We start from the raw sequence: 24702 nt of genomic DNA, 5'->3' as shown, positions 1-24702 counted from the left end.
TTGAATGCTTTACCAGCCTCGCCTCCCCTCGCCGGCGCACCAATTGCTTCGCCGGGTGACGAATGGTGCGCAGCCCCGCTTTCCGCTTCCTGTTTGCTTCAAGAAGGACGCCCTTCATTGGACAGCTCTCATATACGACTATCCAATGATGCCCAGGCTTATTGTTACCAGGAAGTGCCGGACGCCAGAGCGCCTTATCAACTCTTTTTAACCTTAAACAGCGGCTTTCTGTGGTCACCATCAGCCGTGGCGCTGCCCCCGCCAGCCTAGCGCCGCCCACAGCCTCGTCTACCGCCGACTCGTTGAGATGTAACGGCGGGCGGCGTGTATCCAGCCAGCGTCTGACGTTAGGCGGGTTGAGCGAAATGACGAACGCAGTGCTGCAAATGGGGACGGGTGTTTTTGTCATCGTGATCGTTTGGATGGCTTCTCTCGTGGCATCGATGGTTCTGCTGAGAGCTGCTGGCTCCACAAAGTGAGTGGAAGGAGCGGCCCCGCTCCCACGCTGTGAACATTTCCACGGTGTCTGCAGCCATTCAGCTGCCCAAACGATGGAGCAGCTCATCTTAGGATCAGCACTTTAAAACTTTAATTTTACACTTTAAATTCTGCTATTTTAACCCGGCATATAATTCCGAAATAATCCTGCATTAAAATGAAACTGCGCACATGTTAGAGTTTACGGTAATTTGTTTTAGAGGGAGGCAAAACTATCAGCTTGTTAAAGAAGTCAAAAGAAAAGTTATCCATAAAATACACGGAGAAAAGAGCAGAGCACTAAATCCCAAATGTTAGTGTCTAGAAATACTTATTCCCACTGTAAAAAAAATAATTAATGATATGGATGATATCAAATATTTCTATGCTGAACAAAATGCTGGATTATTTCAGCAGCAGTGCAGATATGTTTTGTTTTAAATAAAATATATCAGCAACAATATATTGTTTAAATTTTAGCATAAACTGTCTAACATGTTAAAAATAATTTTTTGGTTGATGAGAATATTGCTAAGCTATTCTTTTAAAAACAGGGCCAATTTACAACCCATTGTCCTGCAATAATTTTCTAGTCATCAGCATTGCAGGTGGACCAACAATATGTAAGAAATTATTACAATATACAGAGCAACTGTCTTATGTAATGACTTGTGCAATACTAGGTTTGGTTTTGCTATGAATAATTATTAATTAAAAAAAAAAGTTGGCCATTTTTTAAAATGACCGAGCCAGAGTACAGCCTGATAATCAGGAAATAACAGCCAAACAGCTACAAACAAACAACTTCTCTCCAAAATACACCCATTTATTAACATACTGCAACTTCTAGTTTGAATATTCCAGTCAGGAAGGCTAGTGACCTTCAACTAAACTACTTAGTAAAAATAAAGAGAATAAGGAAAGCAAATAAACTATGACAAAAGTCCCAGGCTTGCTTGGCCAAGATGTTCTCGAGCATTTCCTCCCCAATGCAGTCTGTGTAGAGCTGCAGAGAGGAAGAACGTGCTGATGCTGCTTCTCACTGTTCCAAAGAGCTATCATGGAAATGGGCTCATGCATTCTAGGATTTGGGTTCTACCGTCTCTTGTTCTGTGTGTGCGGTTTAGTCCTTGTCTCATCCTATGGCTAGGCCCAACACTATAAACCGGGAACCTGTCAGGATCTAAAATCTAAAGGAAGACGTGACAAATTACACTACATCCATTTTGGTTACCAAGAAAAAAACAAATTCAAGCAGGTAAGTGGCACACAGGCGGTGCTATTCAATGAGTTAAATGCATGACTGTCATCACTGAGAAGCAGAATAAAGGCAGAGGTTTCCCTCATTTGTAGCTCATTTATTTAGTGTATGTAATTCACTGGAGAACGCTTAAATACTGACCACATCTGGCCTAAATGGAAGACTTTCAATCAAATCAAACAAAGTGACAGCACAGATACGGCAAAGTTACACCTTAACATACCATTACCATTTCAGCTTTATTCAGAAAGGGTTTTGCTGAACATAACTGGAAACTATAAACATAAATTAAAAGAACAAGAAGGTATAAATATGAAATAGGAACAAGGAGAGATTAAAGGAAACCAACGAGGTGAAAAACCATACCAGTTTTAAAGCAATGCTGTTTGGATAGCAGGTAGACCCAGCTCTCCCTCCAGACGTCGTCCTGATTGGTCTGCTGCGTGGCAACGGTCACACAACTCCACACATTGTATTTATGGCATGTCAAGACTTATTGAGGAGTATTCATTTTACTTTTGGATGTCTTCAAACTTCTGAGAGGTTGAACTTTGTTATGTTGACCCAACTTGTCTAAATGATTTATGTTCCAGGCTGTTGTCTTGATAAACTTCACACTGTAGTCCAACCTAGTATTTGCTTGGCTGAAAGCTAAAAAGTCAGCGTACCCTACTATTGTCTTTAAGGAATAGCTTATTAGGCCATAATGGTCAGAATACCTGCATTTACAATTAATAAGAAGCATGGACTGTTTTTTTATTGCAGGTTAGGAGTCATCCCCATTGTCCTCCTGGCTCTGACCATCACTTTGGTTCTTGTGTTCTTCCCTCGGAGCCCAGAGAGCCCTCCTCCTTTCACAGAGATGGAGGTAAAGCCCCATGTGATCAAACATACTGGTAGAAATACAAACACAACTTGGCTAGTTTCTCTCTTTATAGAGTCAGACAGATATCTCAAATGATCATAAGTATTGTTTTAAGAGCTTGTTTTTACTACTTCAGAATTTATGACAAAATCACTTATTGGAGTGCTGTAGTGGCACATGGGTAATTAAAACATAATGTTACTCTTTAGACAGCAGCAACAATCTCCTATACTCTTGTTATGCATTTACAATGTGTCATCATAGGTCTTGAGTGAAAAATATTTAAAGACTGAGCAAATAACATGAAACCTCAGTAAACTCATGCACACTGAATGACAGCCAGGAGCAGCACATATCAACCTGTTACCACCGACGTATAACCAGGTAAGCATTAGTTATCCTGGTACTGGTGAAGCAGGATAACTTTATTTGAAGTTTGTTTGCTGGAAGCATGTGGACTCAAACAACTACAAGAGCAACATTACAATGTCCAGGCAGTCCGTCTGGTCCCTCCTGCTAATCCTGAGGGATGTTCCTGGTGTTCAGGCAGGTCTCTCCAAAAGGCTGGGCACATTAGCATCAAAACTGGAGCAGAAATGGAAGAAAATCAACATTTTCTTTTATACTATCTTGTCGTGGTGTGTTTGGGCAGGGATGCATCAAAAGTTTACAGGATCACGACTCTGGAGGGCTGGGGTTAGAGATTCCTGAGCTAGTTCAATAAATTGCTTCACAGGGCTTTTACCTTTAGCTACAACTGACTGATGAATTGAAGTGTGTTCATTTCCTTTATTTCCACTGACTGAAGGTATGAGCTGTGGTTACGAGTAAGGCTGTTCAATCTAAACACCGACCCTGAACGAAACCCTAATTCTGCTCTCATGTAAGCCTGTAAATGGAGCCAGCATGTGCCCCTCTGTGTATGTGCTTGTTGTGAAGGCCTGTTCTGCTTTATCTGAATCCAACAGCAACACAGAACAAACACTCCCCATGTTGTCTTCGGCTCGTGCCAGTAAGCTGTCCGGATTTGCCAAGCAAGCTGCCACCCCATCAAAATAGCAAAGCAGAGCCCTGTCCTGGCCAGCTCCTGCTTTGTAGTCGCTGTGCAGCGCAGATATGAGAATAGCAATGCAGAGAGAAAACCAGCAGAATGGGAATTTCTGCTCAATGTTCCAAGTCAATTCAATATTACTTTAGGACCTGACAGGACTTGAGTTCCCAAGAAGCCAAGTCCTGTCCTTATTTCCTGTCCTTTCCTATCCTGATTTTTCACAGAAATATGAATAATAAAGTAGAACAAGCCCAAATGTTCTGGCTTATTCTATACTCAATTAAAACCTCCCCTTTGTCAGAACCTAAAGGTTTCATTTTCTTTTTTGTGCCGTGTGTCAGGGTGGATTAATATTCAGCGACGATTGGCTGAACAGGACCTGCAAGCAAATAGAGACATGTTTAACCTCTTGCTGTTAAACAACAGTGAAATATCACAGCACCAATTAGGCCAGTGTTAGACTGGAGGTGGGGGTGGCTCATACAACACCCCACCCCCCACATGCTCCCACCCAGTGGCACATTAATAAAACATGGCTCACACAGTTTGGGCTCCTGCTTGCTGCGTAATTGGCGAATTAAAAAGTGAGATGTGTTAAATGCATTCATAAGAGATGGAATACATCATCAACACCTCTCCCAGACACACATCCTTAGTTAAAATACAAATTGAGGACTTTGCCTTGACTACCATGGACTTCCATTCATTATTAAGCCTTTCTATGGCTTAACTCTGACCTTAACCAGTATTTCCCTAACCCTAAACCTAATCGGCACCTTAGTCCTAACCTAACCCCTAGCCCAGAAAAAAGGATGAGGACCAAAAAAAGTCCTCGCTTTACATGAATGTCCTCACTTTACTAGTAAAATTAGCAAAAAATCAAAAAAAATTCTCGCTCAGCTGCAAGTACAAGAACACACACACACACACGCGCACACACACACACACACACACACACACACACACACACACACACACACACACACACACTACTCCCATTCCACAGCAGGCCTTATGAAATGTCTCTTTTGACTGCAGTTGGTCTTCAGTCATACTGGCTTGAGGGTGTTTTCTCAGTTTGCATTCTCATCATCATGGGTGGCTCATGACTGAAATATTAACTGACACCCAAAGTTATCAGTGAAACATAGCATAGCATGCCATTCAGTGGCAGCCTAAAAACTAACCTCAGTGCTTCCAACCAAAGGAACTGCAACGTCAGACCTGAAGAGTTTTAGTCTTTAAGCAGTGTCACTCAATTGCTTTGCATCTCTTCATTGATTTCATTTATGAGAATCGCTAAAAACAGCAGGATATAAACAGAAAGAGATGCACACTTTTAGTTCTATAGTCACTTTTGCAATGTTTCACATCAACCATGTAAACTTACACAATGCTTCCTGTATAGTTGTAGCCTATTGAATATATGCAGTATTTTTTCTTTTTCACCTACCACATGACACACAGTGCTTTGCAGAAGTATTCACCAACGTAGTCCAGGCTTTTTACCTTTTTTGTTACATTGCTACCTGTAATTAAATTTTTTTAACACTCTTGTAATGGAACTGCACAGATTAGTGTACCGTATTTTTCAGACCATAAGGCGCACCGGATTATAAGGCGCACTAAATATTCTTCCCAAGTGTGTAATATCACTCCGCCCCTTCACATATACATCTCTCTCCTGAGAGGGAGAGCAATCCGTCTCTGTCGGAAGGACAGAGTAGTTGAACTACATTGCACTGTTTCCAACATAAGGCCAAAATAAACTTAACTTTTATATTGAATTAACTTACTAGGTTTATTGTTGCCAGCGCATACTCCAGACACAGGCTGCCTAAAGGCTCCCACATACTTGGGTGTGCTGTGCGCATACTGTGAGCTGCGCAGACTTCACGTTGACTCTCCGCGGATGTTTTACCCTTCATAGTCGAGCGTACCGTTGCCTACATTTGTCACACTTTCAGTCAGTGGGACGAAGCAGTGGAACGGATGGTAAAATGTGTGATTAACTAGCTGAGCACCTAGAGCCGTTTCTTTTCCAGCAGTCTCCCACCGCACACCTGTCAGTGAGAACAGAGAGGAACAGTGATGCTGTGCTTCCTTGTGACCGCCTGCTTTGAGCAGCTTAGTGTATCAAGCTCGGTCTTACATCTAAAACAATTCAGTGTGAAGACTTCTTGCTGCCGAGAAGTTTATAGTGTGGCACCACGTACACGGTCGTAAAAATTTAGCCCTGCACGAACCTGTATGTGCGAAATACACGGATTGAAATAGGCCCGAGTACATGAAAGCTCCTAACAAGTTTTGGTGCAGCCAGTTACCTTCAAATGTTACATATTTAGTGAAATAAAGTCCCCCTGTGTACAATCCAAGTGACACATAATAGACCGTGGGCCGTAATCTGTAGGATGACTCTTCGTATGAACTGTCTGGGGGCAACTTTCTTCCACTTGGATCAGTTGCTACAGATGGCAGTGATCTAAAAAAAAAAACAATGTTGCCGTGTTTTCACTTGCACATTAATAAGTTACAGCCAATACAAAATATAAACCGTTCCGCTCAAGTCCAAGAGGTCACGTGATTCGAATTTTGCTTCTCAGCCAATCAGATCGCTGTATTGTCAGCTGTGCGAGTTCAACCAGTTCATCATGGCTGCGCCCATAAGGTGTTGTATGCATCTGTTTCCGGACAAAGAAAGCCCAATAATACCATTTTCTGGTGCCAGTTGGCAGAGATCTTGATGGCAAGTAAAAAAAAAAAAAGCAATAGCCCAGTCTTTTGCCCAATTTACTGTGATATCGCCAAGACCTGATGCACTAGGATAGCACAGGAAGCGCTACTCGAAATACACAAACAAAAGCAAACTTGGGAGAGCCTGCACACGAGCGACAAAGTGAGAAAGGATGATTGTGCTTCAACTGAAAATAAATCTGAGTATCATCTGCATATGAGTGAAATGAAATATAAAATTTTCTAAAAATGGAACCTAAAGGGAGCATGTAGATAGAAAATAAAATAGGTCCAAGAACGGATCCTTGAGGAACTCCACATGCAAGTGGAGCTGAGGAGAAAGCAGATTTTCCGATATGTACAGAGAAACTCTTATCTGAGAAATAAGCTCGAAGCAGTCCAGTGCAGAGCCTTTGATACCACATAGATAAAGTCTGGAAAGCAAAATGCAGCGGTAGACGATATCAAAGGCTAAAACGAGAATAACTGATCATTAAATATATTTTAAAGTGCAGTTTCAGTGCTATGAAGGGTTTTAAAACCTGACTGAACATTTTCAAGGTTGTTGTGAGTATTTGAAAAAAGACTGCAGCTGAATAAAAACTATCCTTTCTAAAATCTTGGATAGAAAAGGAAGCTTTGAGATGGGCCTAAAATTTGAAAGAACAGAAGAATCAAGACTGGGTTTCTTCAGCAACGGTTGCACAACCGCATGTTTAAAATAAACTGGAGCAACACCAGAGTTGAGACTATTAAAAATCTGTAAAATGTCAGACCCAACAGATTTTAAAATGTTATTTAAAATGTGAGTTAGAACAACATCATGGGAATAGGAAGAGGTCTTCATTTTATTACCTTTTCTCCAACTGATTAAAGCACACAAGTTGGAAATGTTGAAAGACAGCCGTTCTTGCAATAAAGGTGGGCGGTTCATGTGGAGGCCGAGGAATTGGTAATCTAAGATTTTGTATTTTATTGATAAAAATGTAGAAACTTTTCACAAGTTTCAGAAGAGTTCTCAAGACATACTTCAATGTTTAAAACCGATAAACCAAAAGAAAACCCAAGCTCCAGGGTGGGACTATGTTCTTGGGTTGGACCCAACACAGATTGAACAAGATTAAAAGAGTCTAAAAGATTAAGGAAATCTTTGACCAACAGATTGGTAGGACAGGAGACATGAATGTTAAAACCACCACAAAATCACAACAATTAAAACATAAATTCCATGATAAAATGCTTGTCATATTTCTGAGGTCTGTAAACAGCAGCAAAAAGAGTGGGGCGGTGCGACCCAATTCAAGCAACACATTCTCAAAGTTTGAGTAACAGACAGTTAAAGGTTGTTTGTAAGCGAACTTCTTAAAAACAACAGCTCCAGATGACCCTGGCTCATTAAAATATGAACAATCTGCAGGTAGAAGTGTAATGAATGATGTGGTGAAGAACCCAGAATTCAGCCAAACACTGTAGAAATGCTTTTGACGGAGGGAAGGTGAGGAGAGGGAATCAAAACAGTCAAACAGAACAGGGTCCAAAAAGGGTAAGGCAGACATCCAGACAACTTGACAGGGAACCGGCAACAGAACTGGGCAGAACAAAACAGATCAGGTTACAGACAGGATCAATGTGCTGGGAGCTCTTACCAAACTGAGGCAGCGGACGCATGGGTGACAAGTGTGACGAACCGATGGGGAGCAGAGAACTAAGGCAGGTTTAAATAGGCGGATAGAACAGGTGAGCGGAGGGAAACTAATCAAGGACAGGTGGGAGTGATTAAGGGAGCAGACAGGACACTAGAAAATAACCCTAAGACAAAACCAAGCAAACCAAGCACAGAACTAAAAGCAGAGCTAAAACAGGGACCAGATAACTAACACAATAAAGGGGCTAAACTAGAATCCAAAAACGGAAATAAATCCAAGGGTGAAAAGACCTACTTTAACCAAATAATAAACATAAACCAGAACAGAACGTGACAAGAAGATCATAGAAGCAGCTGGAATCACCGACACTCAGCCAGGTTTCAGTCATCCCCATAACGTCCCAGCCATGGTTGGTAAAAGGTTCATTCAGAATAACTATTAGATAGTTACATTCTTGTAGGTACTAACATCTGTGGAAGAGATGATCGAGGCTTCCAAGCCACAGGTTGCAAGTCTAGTAAGTTTATCCCATGACTCCTAAAGCCGGAAGTGGGACCACTGTGGATACCAAAGCCCACCAGTGGAATCAGACAGTCCCCTTTGAAACCCAGAGGTACGGCCCAGAACTGCGTCAGTTTAGAGTGTAGCTCGTGTTTACTTCCTGCAAAAAGGGAGCTAAAAGTAAGTGAAATTTTCTTGAAATCATTGTAATTTTCCTTGATTAGAGCAGGTAAATAAGACTATTTGCCAATGGAATAAGACTTTTGCACTTAAAATAGGAACAATTCATCTCCATTGTCTTATTTCAAGTGCAGGATAACTAATTATGTTATTTTAGAGATGAATTGTTCCTATTTTAAGTGCAAAAATCGTATTCCATTGGCAAATAGTCTTATTTACCTGCTCAAATCAAGGTAAAACACACTAATTTCAAGAAACATTTACTTATTTTTAGTTCCCTTTTTGCAGTGCTTCCTGCTTCCTGAGCCAATCATATCAGAGCTCCCAGGATTTCCAAAACAGAGCACAACATTTGATATTTTGGCAAAAGAGCAACAGCCTGCAGACATGGAAGCCAATAAGAGAAGCAGACCAGAAATAGAACACAGTACCTCATCAAATAACCTATCCTGTGTAAGTAAAAACTCACAAGAGCAACACACCGATTAAAAACGTCGTTTTTGATTATTGTGATTGGCAAGCTGTTGTACCGATTTGAACTACAAGGTGTCAGTATTACTTATAGCTCCTTTAAGTACTTTATGGAACATGGTGCTAGATTAAAAAGCAAAACAATCTAGAGTCAGAAATGAACTTTTAGTAGTTGGGAGAAAACAGCGATACAGAAAATATATTGACTCCTCAGTTACAGGATGTTCTGAAGACATAATATGCATTTATTACTCTAGACAAAGGTTTTACAGGATGATCCGAACCTGGAACAATCAGCATTGTCTCACACTGTTGTGATGTCCCCATTTTTGTTTAATAGTATAAGATTTTCCTTTTTGCAAATACTCTCACAGTACAGTAATTAATTGCATTACTTTATTATGTGTTTGACTAGTAACAATCTTCCAATATTTGGATCTCAGATTGTGCAGCAAACAACGTGTATTTATTGGATTTAAAGGCTTTGAAAAAGGTGGATAAATAGACGATTTGAGAGCAGAGCTCTTACTTACTGATTTCTAAACCAAGGCATTTCTTTTTATTTGCTGAAAGAACAACAACAGCTTAGAAGGCAGCGAGCTTGAGTTGAAATTCCTGACCTGTGTTGCACATTTCATGAAACTGGACAGAAACGAAGCCAGCCTGGTTGGTCTAATGCAGAACACGTTGGCTTTTCAGACTTCAGGCTGTTCTCAAATTCATACATAGTTTTTTTCTGTTGCCACATCTGACCTCTTTTACCACCCTTCACTTGGTCAGAAGAAAACTGGTACAGACAGAATTGGTTAAAATGTGTAATATAACAGTTGCTGCATAACGCATTAGATTTAGTTTAACAGTTTACTCGAAACAAAAGGCTTGGTCAATATTAGCTTTTTATGTTCTCTTAAAAAAATGAATTAGAGAGTCAGACCTCCGTTGCTGGGTTTAAGCATGCAGCATTGCACAAGAACAAAGGAGAAGTAACACATGTTCTGCTCTGTGGTGATCCCATTCCTTCCCAGCACTCTCTAAGGACACTCTAACATTTAGGATATCAAACGCTAGATGGTTTTATGTGAGATGGGTTTGTCCCATTCTTCCTGCACACCCATCACTATGACTTATTCATTCAGTATTCTCAGCGAGCGCACTCTCTGTTAAGAACAGATCCAGATTGCTAGCATGCTAATCCCACTGTAGCTCCCCTGTTCTTCCTTTGCAGTAGATGCAGAATGGAGATATGCACCGTCCTGATAAAAGTTGCATAGACACACTGGAAAATATGTGGTTTTAAAGGCTGCATGTGTTCGTCTAACATCTCTGCTACACCGTTCTGCATGAGGCAAATTATTTTTTCCAAGACCATGGCTACAACCCCATGGCATCATGGAACCATCCTTTATAAAGTTTCAATACATTTCCAGAAAAACTGAGAAAAGGTCCAGTTGCCTCTGATATAGTTCTGTTTGCTATTGCTGTGACCCAGATAACGGATAATTTGCACAGGCATATAGATTAATTAGAACTCTGAAAAAAAGAGATATGCAACACTATTCTCATCTTTTTCCCACAAAATCATAAACAGAACGATCTTTTCAATTCATCTTAGAACAAACCACGTTTACCTCATTACCAGCATTAAAGTGAAGAAATTCATATGTATTTAACTTAGTTCTAAAGAGGAGTTACTAGGGTGTGTAGCAAATTTATCAAAGTGACCTCATTTAATTCAATATTATTCACTCTGATAAATGACTGCAGTAGCCAATATGTTTTTTTTAGAGCACATGTGACTAAATATGTAAAAGTGTATCACTGCTTCAAAGCAGCACACCTGACCACAGTGAGCTTGGGTCCTGCTGCAGGTAGGCACACAGGGATCTCCCTCTCTGAGCACTAAACAATGGAGCTGGTTGCTGGTCCATCACAACTAAGGTGCACAAAACCTCAGCCCCCATCTGTTGGAAGTCCTTTCATGACATCTAGTGGCTAATTAAGGAATCACTAAAAAAAGGAGCCGCTGTGTCCTAATTTCCATGTTCCTACTCAGGCTGGGAGGGAAACTATGGAATTACATGTCAGTATTTCCCATATCTGGAAAAGTAAGAGAAAAATAAGTCTGAAAAAATATTTGTATTTCCAAACTTCATTTCCTGTCACATTTAAGTTTAATTTGCCCGTCTGTTCGTCCACCCATCCTTGGATTTTTGCAGGAAAAATATTACAACCCTGACGTTTGTACAAATATTTCCCAAAAATGTATAGAAACGTTTTCTATTCATACTTCCAAATTTGACTAAAGGACTGGGAAGTCTTGAAAAATGTTGAGGAACCCTTCAGGACTCCTAATCAATGCATTCTCTCCTTTCTTTGCAGATAGTAGACACTTTGTTCATCGGCCGCTACGTGCTTCTGGCTGTGGCGAGTGCCGTTTTTCTGCTGGCGTTCTTCTTGCTGCTGCCCCTTCATTTCCTGGAACCAGTGCATGCTAAGGCTCTAAGAACACACTAGGATTCCAGCATCACTGGAGGCACCAGGATCAAATGCTCCAATACACAGAAGCTGGGGAAAACAGGGTGGATGGGTGGAAAAAGAAGCCCCCCCCTCCCCTCCAAAAAAAAAGAAAAAAAAAACAGACTCAAGACTGCGCTGAACAAGGAGGAGGAGGAGAGCCAGCAGCTTCTTCATCAACTACTTTCTGTGGGATGTTTACTCACATACTACAGGTCTTTATGTCCATTTAGCAAAAAGTTGTTTTTGGTCATCCATCATCAACATGCTGCTGTAATATTGAGTTTATGATTCTGATTTATCTCCTTTTAAATGATTGGTTTGGTACTGGCAATGCGTGAGTGGTCTTTTTTTCTTCTAACAGGATGTGAGGTGCTTTTTACAGCTCTCTGAACTGGTTGATTATATTCTCAGCTCTAATTAACTGAGAGATGCTCAGTGTGTATTTAGAATTGTCTTTCCTTACAATAAAATGTGAACTCTTCACTAGCTGGTTCCTGTTTTGCTGATGGCCTGTCAATGCTGGGACATTCTGACATCTTTCTGACATGTTAATATATTTCAACTTCACAAAAGTCTGGGGATCTGAGAGATATTTAATGAGTCTTTGTATTAGACAGACTGAAATTTAAATGGTTATTTCTATTTTAGAGTGTGGTATGTCATGCTCTAGAACAATAACCAACACATGCTGTAAAACAGAAAGTGTTAGAGTGCCTCGCCAAGGTACTGACCCTTTCCTCAGTATGTCACGTTACATGACATTTATTGGAATTTGTTATGATAGAATAACAAAAAGTAATGAGTCATTGTAAAGTGGAATGAAAATGATACATGGTATTCAAGATTATTTGCAAATAACTTCCTCTACTAAGATACTTGTAAATAAAATCTAGTACAGTGCACTATGTGTTTCAAATGGGATGGTTAATAGCAAAGCCCTGCACCTCTCAGTACGGTGTTGACGCCTTGTATTAGAAAGAAATGGTTAAATTAATGAGCTCAACATCAGAATCAGTGGCATCTCTGGCATGATAAGTTAAGTGGTGAACAAAAACTTTGTTAGCAGCAACTATTGTTTTTGTGATGTATACAACCTGACTTTAAATGAAACAGATAAATTAGCATAAACCAACATACTAGAAATACCATTTTATATAAGCTAAATGTAATTTAATTTTTAGACATAAAATTACAAATAAAGGCTCACTAATAATGTTCATTTACTGAACAGAAAAGATTCACATCAATCCTTCCACGAGCTAGCAAGGCCAGCCAACACCAGACTGTTGCTCACTGTGTGATTTCTTCTCCCTGGCTCCTGAGTTTGTATCACAGAGCAGACAACCTCCCCACAGAGTCCTGATGACTCCTAACTTGTGCTCCTGTGGGTGATGGGAGTCAAACCCCAAGTACTGGTGTGTGTGGGTTTGTGGTACACGTCAGTTTCTAACTGTCCTCCATCTGAGACTGAGACGTCACAGCCCAGGAAAGCCAACCCGACATTCTTACATCCTCTTGTGTGAACCTTACATATTTGTCCATAAAGCTGACGTGATCAGTAAAATACACTCATCTGCAGGCCAGCGGTCTTCCTTTTAGAGATGAAGATGTTCCCACCCTTGACAGAGAGGAGAGCTCCTACCTAAGGATTTCTGCCAAGGAGTTTCAGCTTCAGAGAGATTAAGATAGTTGCAGACAGCGACTGTGACTAAGAAGAGGGCAAAAACTATCTTGTTGAGGAGGTGTGGTTCAACGCCTTGCTAGGTGTGATGCTGTTTTCTAAGAGCTTTGATACTACAAAAAATAAACACACACATATCCTCCTAATAATCAGTGGAGAGAAACTAACCGACTAGACTGTATAAAGAAATGTGATGAAATACCAAAATTACAAAATTATTTATTTGCTTATTTATATTATTGTTATATTGATTTGCTTGTTATGTTTACTTGCCATACTGGTCAATTTACTACGTCATCTATTTGATAATAATGTGCTCTCACCTGTCAGCATTTACTGAGATTGCCTCCTGGTATAAAGTGGATGTAGTTGACAAAACGACGGACATGAAATGGAGAACAAAGGTGGAGAAAACCAAAAGGATCAGCGCCTGCGTCCGCACAGCGCTGGTAGGGGAATAGATGAGTGTTGATAGATAAATTAGTACCTGGAACACGGCGCAAAGAGGAGGAGTTTGAAGCACACTGCTGCAGATCAATACGTCTTTTTTTCTGCTTTTACACACCAGCCTGGAAAGTGAGAACCGCTCCGTGCAGCGATCAGAAGCCAGGGAGGAGACAGCATCACACAGTCAAACTTCTAGATAACTATTTAGGCTGCTGACATCATCATGTATAACACAGAAACATATTTCTCCCCTTCCTCTAGGTATGTAGAGTTTATATCATTTTGCTTTAGCTTGTATTTTATGAGTATACTTTCATGATTATTTTTCTGTGACGTTTTCCAGTTCTTCTGAAATGTTAAAAAAAATATATTATATCTAAGATTTTTTGTTGTTATGTGTTGGGGTCTCTCAGGCTTTGAAATTCAGCTGACAGTTTTAAAATGTTGCCGTGTGAACCAGGCATAAAAGTTCTCCTCATTACTCCTAACATTTTTCACTTTAGGAGTTCTCCTAAGGCTTAAGATGCATTGTGAACAACTACCGAGATAAATATAAAGAAAAGGCTCAGAATTCTGAGAATTATAAGATTTTTTCTAAAATGACATCACTAAGGATTCTTTGTGAATACGGGCCCTGGCCTTAAAGGGAAACCCTGTTAGTTGAAAGAGGCGGAACATGTGTGCATAAATAAGTTAATTTTTTCATAAATTCAGATAGACATCTACTTCACAAAATTCAGCATTTACCCAAAAATGAAATTAAGAACCTTAAGGCGGTTTTATGTTTTGCTGGTTTGCACGGCTCTTCTCTTCTACATGTTGGTATCACAGCTTACCTGCTAATGAATTCTCTACAGTTTTGCCAGTTTCAGTGTGAAGTTTCAATAAGCAGGTGATTCCAGAAGGAAATGAAGTTTTGCAGTAAACAGCCTCAATTATATGGACCCCTCCCAACCACCCCACCCCCAGCCCCATTTCATTTTATAGTGTGAAGCAAGAGGAGATGTGGAGCGGAATTCCAACCAGGAGGATGAAAGAGAATCTAATGAATCAAAACCAATCCTGTTAGTTCCGGCCCACATCTCCATACTGTGTTTCTCGTTTCTTTTTTATTTGTATAACAATACACTGACTTATTTCACACAAGCTTGGGAATTGGGGGGTTGGGGTGGGATAGTGGATCTGACGGTATTCAACCTGAAGGGATTTGTTACCTCTAATTGACCACATGACTACCATAAAACATGATCTAAGCTGCCGCAGGAAAAGACAGCGCAGGAGGCTCAGTGACAGCCAGTCTGCAGGAAGCCGACTGGCTTTTAATTCAACCTGTCACTGCTTCCGTTTCCTTTTAGCTTTCTTTCTGGATCCATGAACAATGGTATCAATATCATATCAGTAAACAGTGACTCCCACCAATATTTGCTGCTGTTGATTTTGCCTTGAAAATGATACATATAAATCAGTTAATGCAACAATGCTCCCTTACTCCTACCATAACAGCTCAACACATGCATCTACTTATTGAAAACTATTCAATTTACAAAAAAGCATTTGTATTTTTTTTTTCTCAGACACTAATATGTAACGTTGACGCCAAGTGGTTCTCAAATCCCTCACTCCGTTTCTAACACCCTCTCATGCGTCCTCATTTTTCTAATCTGTTCCTCTCCTCCTTTTCACTTCCCCTATTTTAATCATAGCGAGCGAGTAAAAGTGTCTCCCAGGAGTGGGAAAATGAGCAGAACAAAGCATGTGGGGGTTCGAGAATCATTTGGAACTGGAAGACGCAGTCTTTGTGCTGCAGCCAGCTGGACATATAAAGAGACGGGGGGCGGGGGTGATGGTTAAAGAGAAAGCAATGCAAAGCCAAAGAGGTGTGAGCAACAAGCTCAGGGTGCTCAATATTGGGACCACAGAAGGGACGAGTTGCATTCCCACTGGGCTAGATCCAGCATTCAGAGGCACTCAAGCAGAACTTTTGGCTCGAAGTTCACATCTTCAGGCCTCTAACCCTCTGTTTGTGTTATGGTTACTGTCACCGCCCCACGAGACTGCAAACCCTGAAAATCCATTCATGAATTCAAGCAAAATGTGCACTCCTATCCCTGAAGAATGTAATTCTGTTAGTGTTAAATCAAACAGATGGCAATGTTTGCAATCCTTTCACACAGTTTGGCAAATAAAATCTGATTGGTGCTCCATGTGCTAACAGTTAAAATGGCAAGGCAATATGGAATCTGATTTTGGTGAGAGTTTATTTGGAATTATGAGGGATTAGTTACCGCAATACCTCAACATGCAATAGTAGATTAAGGAAGAAAACATCATAATGAACCAAACCTTCATGCCCTGGCAATTGTTTTTTCTAGGGCTCTTATGTGCAAATCTTGGTGTTGCCTTGGACTTGCATCTTTCTTCCAGGAAACAAATCACCCCAACGTATCTCAATGTGACATATGATGAAGGCTCAGAAGGGGGGATATTGCCCTCTAATGGCCCCTCTGCTGCTCAGACATGATCTCCCATTGAGGGCCAAAGAATGACCCTCTGAGGGGTTTTATATCACAGTGCTGAGTTATAACTTAATGAAGCTCATGAATAAAAAGGCAATAGCCAATTAATAGCATTCCAATTAATGGTATTACAAAGGGAAATGCTGTTTTGTTTTATTGTGTATTTTATTATATTTTGACTTCAATTGTATTCATAGAGGCCAATTCACAACACATATGTCATCTCAAGGCGCTTTTCAAACTCAAATTCAGTCAAATCATCAAGACAGATTGGTCAAAAAGTTTCTCTCTAAGGAAACCCAGCAGGTTGCATCGAGTCATGATAAGCAGCATTCACTCCTCCTGAAAGAGCGTAGAGCCACAGTGGACAGTCGTCTGCATTGTTGATGGCTTTGGAGCAATCCCTCATACTGAGCATGCATGAAGCGACACTGGAGAGGAAAACTCCCCTTTAACAGGGAGGAAAACCTCCAGCAGAACCAGAACCAGGCTCAGTGTGAACAGTCATCTGTTCATGAGCGATTGGGGGTTAGAGAAGACAGAGCAGAGACAAAAACAGCACAGAAGCTCACATTGATTCAGGATTTATTAGTTCTCCAAAATGCTGACAACCCAGGGTCCAGACCAGGAAGTAAAGCCGTAGTTTAACACACCTCTCTGCAGCTTCTGTACTGTTACCCACCCATTACCCCATTGAGACGGTGTATTTCCCACTGCCAACACTAAACAGATTAAAGCTATAATTGGTAATCCTGTTCAAAAACACTTTTTGTTATACTGGGTAAAATCGTCATTCCACCCTGAAGGTAGTCAATAAATGATGTAATCACAAAAAGGAGGTTAAAAAAATTATTCTCTATGGGAGCTACAGGCCTGTTAAAACTCTAACCAATGTTTACTGTTCAGTCCAAAGGGCATGGATTTGTCATAGTTTTGTTCCTGCTCTCACCCATGGACGTTGTATACTCACCCCTCTCTGTCCCTCAAGTTTCCGGGGAATCACCTTTTCTATTGGTTGTCCCATATGCCAATCATTCTGACGCGCTCCTGTAACGCCAGTGTCTGCTCATGCGCACTTATGTATTTATGTATCCGGTTAGCTTAGTGGCTAGGTTAGGGGTTAGCCATTCATTGTAGCTCTGCTGCTCTCACCATAGACCTTGAACATGGTCTAGAATCACAAGGTCTCTCTCTCTCTCTCCAAAGAATATTAATTAATGAATTGATTTCTGATAACCAGATTGATTTATTTTGTCTCACAGAAACCTGGCTGCAAGAGGACTATGTTAGTATAAATGAGTCTCTAATTATTTAAATTTCCACATTCCCAGAATTACAGGACGAGGAAGAGGGGTAGCAACCATCTTTCAGTCTGATTTATTAATTAGTCCCAGGCCAATTAATAACTACAATTATTTTGAACATTTAACCCTAGCTTCCTTCATCCAAACTGCAAAGCAACAAAACCTCTTCTGTTTGTTGTTTTGTATCGTCCACCAGGCCCTTACTCCCAGTTTTTAGATAATTTTTCAGACTTCTTATCTGATGTAGTGTTAAACACTAACAAGGTTATTATATATATATATATATATATATATATATATATATATATATATATATATATATATATATATATATATATATATATATATAGCGGGGTATTTTAACATTCATGTTGACACTGAATGTTACAACTTTAATGTAGCCTTTAATACCATCCTAGATTCAATTGGTTTTGCTCAAGATGTGCATAAACCGACACACTCTTGCCTTCATACTTTGGACCTTGTGCTGGTTGTGAAGAATTAACAGTATTTCCTCACAACCCTGTCCTACCTGGCCATTTTTAATAACCTTTAAGTTCAATTCAACAGAGTTCTCCAGCCCCAAAAGAAGGCTTCATTATAGTAGATATTTATTAGACAATACTATATCAAATTTTAAAGAGTCTGTCCCCTTTTTAATTTCCCCAGTGTCACAGAAATGCCCAGCAGATGGAAGAAATGTTGCTTCTTCCCATTCACAAATTGATGCCTTTGTTGATGGTGTCACTTCCTTGTTGCATTTTGCATTAGACAGCATAGCCCCCTTGAAAAAGAAGGTGATTATTCCAAGGAAAGCGGCTCCCTGGTTTAATTCAGAGCTGTGTTCTTTCAAGCACAACTTTAGGAAGTTGGAGAGAAAATGGCGCTCTACACATTTAGAGGAATCCTACCTAATCTGGAATAACAGTCTACTGCTGTATAAGAAGAACCTTCTTAGAGTTAGAGCAGCATATTTTCCATCAATAGAGGGGAATAAAAATAATCCTAGGTTTCTCCTTAGTACAGTTGCCAAATTTACCCAGAGTCATAGCTCTGTTGATCCTTCCATTCCCTTAGCTAGCAGTAGTAATGACTTTATTAGATTCTTCATAAAGAAAATTGATTCTATTAAAAACAAAACCATTGGCATCCTTTTCACCTCCAGAATGTTGCCAAAATTAGAGATATTCTGCCCATGATTGATGCTGAAAAACTACTCCATGCATTTATTACTTCAAGGCTGGACTACTGTAATTCTTTACTGTCAGGATGTCCACAATGTGCAGTACAAAGCCTTCACCTGATCCAAAACGCTGCAGCAAGAGTTCTGATGAAAATTAACAAGAAATATCATATTTCTCCAATTTTAGCTTCCCTTCATTGGCTTACCATTAAATCAATTAAAATTCCCCTTCTCACGTATAAAGCCCTTAATAATCAAGCTTCATAATGTATCAGAGCTCTGATTACCCCGTATGTTCCTAACAGAGCACTTCGCTCTCAGGCTGCATTGTTGATGATCCCACCCCAACCACCTACTAGAGTCTCTAAAAGTAGAACGAGAGGCATTTCTTTTAGTTATCAGGCTCCTCTCCTGTGGAACCAGCTCCCAGTTTTGGTCTGTGAGGAAGACACCCTGTGTACTTTTAGGACTAAGCTGTAAACATACTTTTTGATAAAGCTTATAGTTAGATTAGCTCAGGTTATTCTGAGCTATAATTTTTAGTTACGCTGCTATTGTCATGATCTCGGCACAATGCTGGTCTGATTCACCATTCAACACACCTGTGCAGCTCCGCCCCGTTCTCATCAGCCTTCACCAGATCCACCTGCATCTCTGACTATATAACCAGCTCTCAGACCAGTCACTAGTGCCATAATTTTACGAGCCACCGGTGAGTTTAATCCAGCTTTCCTGGATCTTGTCTGTCGGCCTTCCTGTTACCTGACCTGATTCTGCATTCTGATTTTCTGAGCCTACCTAGCCCCTGTTGGACCTGACTGTTGTGCTATCTGGATGTCTGACCTGCTTCTGTGCTCTGACTCTGCCCCCGGATTCTGTTTTGGATTTTCCCTGGATCTCTGATCAACTGGCTCTGACCTTGGATCTTCTCTCAGACTTGGGACTCTGGTTATTCCCCTTGACCATCCTGCCTGTCTCTGCCATCACGGTTCTGACCTTGTGCCTGTCCTTTGACCACCGATTACCTGCCAGCCCCATGAGTAAGATAATTCAATTTTGCATTGTTTGTTATTTACAACTTTTAACTTTTTGTTCTCTGTCATTTCTTCTCTTTATAGTAGGTACACCTGCTGTGTTCTGTTAACTATTACCCGGTTCTGCTGGAGGTTTTCTTTCCTGTTAAAGGGGAGTTTTCCTCTCCAGTGTTTCGTGCATGCTCAGTATGACGGATTGTTGCAAAGCCAACCACAATGCAGACGACTGTCCACTGTGGCTCTACGCTCATTCTGGAGGAGTGAATGCTGCTTGTCAAGACTTGATGCAATCTGCTGGGCTTCCTTAGGAAACTTTTTGGCTAATCTGTCTTGATTTTCTTGATTGAATTTGACTTTGTAAAGTGCCTTGAGATGATGTGTTGTGAATTGGTGCTATATAAAGAAAATTGAATTGAGTAATTTCTTTGCTAGAAAGGATAGATAATCTCCCCCCACCGGATAATGTCAACGCCAGCCCAAGGTGTACCTATTTGACTTGATAGTAAAATACTGGTTACTTGCTGTTGACCAGAAATGAATTATCAGTATACAGTTTAAAACAGTTTCCTATTTTAATTCTTACAGTGACTTATACTGTGAGCGCTACATGCCAATTTGAGTAAAAAAAAAGTCAAACTGAGACATCAGGCATAGCATTATGGTCAATAGCAGCTGAAGTGATTAACAATAACTATCTCTTTGTAATTGCTCCTTTTGAAGATTGGGATGCTAATTATCAGGCAGCAACAGAATATTAGGTATATCAAGATGGGTGTGAAGCAGAAAAATGGGTCGATATCAAGATTTGAGTAAGTATTGACATGGAACAAAATGCAATAAATGGCTAGGTCAGAGCATCTCTGAAGCAGCAGCTTTGGTGGTGAGCTCCTGGTCTGCAGTCATCTGTATTTGAGGCAACGGCAGCCAAATATAATTGACGTACATGGGCAGCAATGGGTGACCCATATGAGCTTCTCTGGCTAATTGTTTCAGAACTCAGTGCAGGTTCTGATGGAAATGTGTTCATTTCAAACTGATGACACAGTTCAGCAGTTTGTTATATATATATAAGGATACCCAGTACCAGACCTGTTAGGGTGTCCATGCTGACCTCTAGCCTCGTGAGACCATCCTGATCTCGCGAGCTTTCAAGGTTTCACTCGCAGATCAGTCTGGCTACTCTCCGTTAAAGAAAATTTGGAGCCGTTCACCAAACGAACGTCCAATCAGCGTTGGCTTTGAGGCGGGTTGAGGTGTGACGCAACGAGGAGCGACAGTTCAGTCTAAAGAACATGGCGGCTTCAGCTGACGAAACTAGCGTTAGCGTCGCTATCGAGCAAGTTTTATCTGAATTACAGAGTATTTCTTTGCTGAGCTAACGAGCCTTTACCTGCAGCAGCAAGAGTAGCTTGGCTTGTGGTTGTGTTTTCGTCGTGGCTCGTAACAGAGCGACGACGAATCTGATTGGTTTATTTGGCCCGTCTATCACCAACATAGGCCAATCAGCTAACCAGTATTTTCGCCCCTTCCCAAAATTACTTCAACGGAAGGTTTCCAGATGGATATGCGGAGCAAATCTATCTGGCGGCGTCAGGTAAAGCCGGGCGTACACTGTACGAGTTTTTCAGTCGTGGTACTTATATACATCTCAAACTGTGCGAGGGAACCGCGGGGTTTAAAAGTTCACCGCTCACGATCTGTGTGGCGCGACGCTCGGACGAGACCGGACTGCTCACACTGTACGTCGTGTCCCCTCTGGGACCGCTCACTGTGGTGGCAGAGGCAGGCGAGCGACGGTAGGTGACAGGGACCCAGAGCAGGGGTTCGAGCCCAGCTCTGGCGAAGCCCGCAGGAGGCACCGGGCGTCAGGGGAACGGAGGGGAGAGAGAGGAGGGACGAGACGCACCGGCGGCCGCGCGGCACGGCAGGTCGCCCGGCCCGCCCCCCCAACAAGCGGAGGAGTGCCGAAACAGGCAGCCAGCGCGTTGCGGACCGCGGAGGAGTGCCGAAACAGGCAGCCAGCGCGTTGCGGACCGCGGAGGAGTGCCGAAACAGGCGGCCAGCGCGTTGCGCGGACCGGACGGCTCGCCCTCCCCAACACCGGCCGGAGGTTGCTTCAGGGACGCCCGCTTCCCTCCCTCCGCTGGCGGGGACGGAGAGGAGGGGAGGGCGCCCCCTCGTAGCTCTGCTTGAACAGCAGGATGCGCTCACGAAAACCTCACGACAGCCGACTGAATTTCAAACATGTTTGATTTTCACCGATCGTCCGATTCCTGATCTGGAGGTAGTCGTGAGAAGCCATTCCCCCCTCCTCCCCCCCTCTACGATCAAGCTGAAATTCGGCCGATTCAAAAAAATGCTCGCACGACTGAAGAATCGGCCCGAAAAGGGGAAAAACTCGTACAGTGTACGCCCGGCTTAAGCTGACCTCTGTCAATTGCCCAAAAAAGCACACTGGACAAAACTGCACTAGGGTAATGGATGAAGATGGCCTGGCCTAATGAATTCTATTTTCTTCCATGTCTCAAGGGTTGTCAGGTGAGTGTTTGTTTGCTGGGCAACACACGACACCAGGATCCACTGCTGGAAGAGAGCAAGCTAGCATTGGCAGAGTGATGTTTGGGCCCCAACTTAGGCTCATAATAATAATAATACATTTTATATGTAATGCACTTTAAAATTTGACATCAAACCTCAATATGCTACAGTGGCAAACAGATTAAAGATAAAGAACAGATAAAAACAACATAAAAATGAAACATGAAAACAACTAGGCAGAATATCTCTCTCTCAAAGTTAAGTTTTAAGTTCCTTTTTAAAAACACCCACCTACATTGGAAGGAGCCGGGCACCGAATGGGAGGCTGCTGCTGGCGAGAGAAAGCGGGAGCAGCAGGAGCCGCTGACGAGGTGGACAAACTGGTGAGCGGTGGTCTAGGAGGAGGCGGCCTGTTGAGGAGCTGAGCATCCGCAGCACAGTGGTTCCAGTTAAGTTCCTCAAACAGCCCAGTTACTTCGAGGTGCGACAGGAGCTCCGCTTTGTCCCTCAGCAGGTCCTGAACCTGGGCTAGTGCGCCCACCCGCTTCCAAGGTGGGTTAAACATGGCGACGACATCCAAGCACCTCCGGAGCTGATTCCTGAAAAGCTCTGCCACGTGACGCAGGTTGACCTCTTCGCGAAAACTCTGTGTGGCCGACGGGTTCATTCTGGCCGGATCGTACTGTCAGGTTTTGGGAATGTTGAACTTAAATTCAGCCACACACAGAGTCTCGTCTGATGCAGTTTATTGCAGGAGATGGATGGTGGAGAAGGAGACCAGTGAATGGTACCAGACTGGAGCAGGTGGATGATGATGGCAGGAGCCGGTGGACGCAGCAGAGCAGGAGGACCGTGTGTGCCGTGCTGCAGAGCCGGGAAAGGTGAGGGGAGCCAGGAAGCCTCCTGGGCAGGCGAGTGAGGGCTGGGGTCGAAGGAAGAATGCTGCATCAAACTTTAAAGAGTCTGTCCCCCTTTTAATATCTTCAGTATTGCAGAAATACCCTGCAGATGGCAGCAATGTTGTTTCTTCCCATTCACAAATAGATGTATTTGTTAACGGTATGACTTCGTCATTGCGTTCTGCATCAGCCAATGTAGCTCCCTTGACAAAGAAGGTGATTATTCACAGGAAGCTGGCTCCCTGGTTTAATTCAGAGCTGCGTTCCTTGAAGCACAATGTTAGGAAATTGGAGAGAAAATGGCGCTCTACACACCAAGAGGAATCCTACCTAATCTGGAGGGACAGTCTATTGTTTTATAACAAGACCCTTCGCAGAGTTAGAGCAGCATATTTTTCATCATTAATTGAAGAGAATAAAAATAATCCTAGATTTCTCTTCAGTACAGTTGCCAAACTTACCCAGAGTCATAGCTCTGTTGATCCATCCATTCCCTTAGCTCTTAGCAGTAATGATTTTATGGGATTCTTCATAAATAAAATTGATTCCATTAAAAATAAAATAATTGGCATCCTCCCAAACATGATTACCTCGTCCTCAGTAAGTGAGGCAGCGTTGGAGGAATCCTTAGAACCTGCGCAGTGTCTGAACTGTTTAGAAGCAGTAGAGCTTTCTGAGCTATGTAAAATTTTAGCTTCATCTAAACCTTCTACCTGTATGTTAGACCCAATCCCAACCAAGTTGTTTAAGGAGGTAGACCCTCTGATCAGTGGTCCTATTTTAGACATGATTAATCTATCCTTAATAAATGGATATGTACCACAGGCTTTTAAAGTAGCTGTTATTAAACCTTTACTTAAGAAACGATCTCTTGATCAAGATGAGTTAGTAAATTACAGACCTATATCTAATCTTCTTTTCTTATCTAAAATTCTTGAGAAATTAGTTGCTAATCAACTTTGTGAACATTTACAAAGTAATGACCTACTTGAGGAGTTTCAGTCAGGCTTCAGAGCTCATCATAGCACTGAAACAGCTCTGATGAAGGTCACCAATGCAGGGCTGTCAAAAGTAACCGGTCAACGGCGGCAAGAGCTGTTATAGACGGCGATTTGCCGCCGTTGACCGATTACTTTTGACAGCCCTGCATTGGTGACCTCCAACGCTGCCTCACTTACTGAGGACGAGGTAATCATGTTTGGGAGGATGCCAATTATTTTATTTCAAAATTCAAAATTCTCCCCTTCGGGGCTCGGGCACCGGCATAAGTGCACCCTCCTACTTGATAGTGTGTGGCCTGCTGCTGTAAAAGAGTTTGACTGCCCTGCCAATGATATTCTCATGGCCTCAGATAATGGACTTCTGTCTATAGTTGTCCTGTTAGATCTCAGTGCTGCA

At 41.8% G+C, this 24702-nt stretch overlaps 1 protein-coding gene across 1 annotated transcript; it reads left to right on the top strand.

The window, feature by feature from the left end:
- Window positions 1-156: 156 nt before the first annotated feature.
- Window positions 157-12190, top strand: tmem218 (transmembrane protein 218). Its single transcript, XM_012868147.3, has 3 exons — window positions 157-475; window positions 2504-2606; window positions 11565-12190. Exons 1-3 carry the CDS (start codon window positions 366-368, stop codon window positions 11697-11699), a joined length of 348 nt encoding a protein of 115 aa, XP_012723601.3. The 5' UTR covers window positions 157-365; the 3' UTR covers window positions 11700-12190.
- Window positions 12191-24702: the final 12512 nt, after the last annotated feature.

This window comes from Fundulus heteroclitus, chromosome 11, assembly GCF_011125445.2.
Source record: "Fundulus heteroclitus isolate FHET01 chromosome 11, MU-UCD_Fhet_4.1, whole genome shotgun sequence".
NCBI classification, from domain to species: Eukaryota; Metazoa; Chordata; class Actinopteri; order Cyprinodontiformes; family Fundulidae; genus Fundulus; species Fundulus heteroclitus.
The sequence above is the reverse complement of the archived record's forward strand: the minus strand, read 5'-3'. Positions and strand labels throughout refer to the sequence as shown.

Bases quoted from the DNA above. Each gene is read 5' to 3' on its own strand.
- tmem218 (XM_012868147.3), top strand. From the start codon at position 366: ATGACGAACGCAGTGCTGCAAATGGGGACGGGTGTTTTTGTCATCGTG. The intron at 476-2,503 runs GTGAGTGGAAGG...TTTTTATTGCAG, and splicing joins AGAGCTGCTGGCTCCACAAA to GTTAGGAGTCATCCCCATTG. The intron at 2,607-11,564 runs GTAAAGCCCCAT...CTTTCTTTGCAG, and splicing joins CTCCTTTCACAGAGATGGAG to ATAGTAGACACTTTGTTCAT.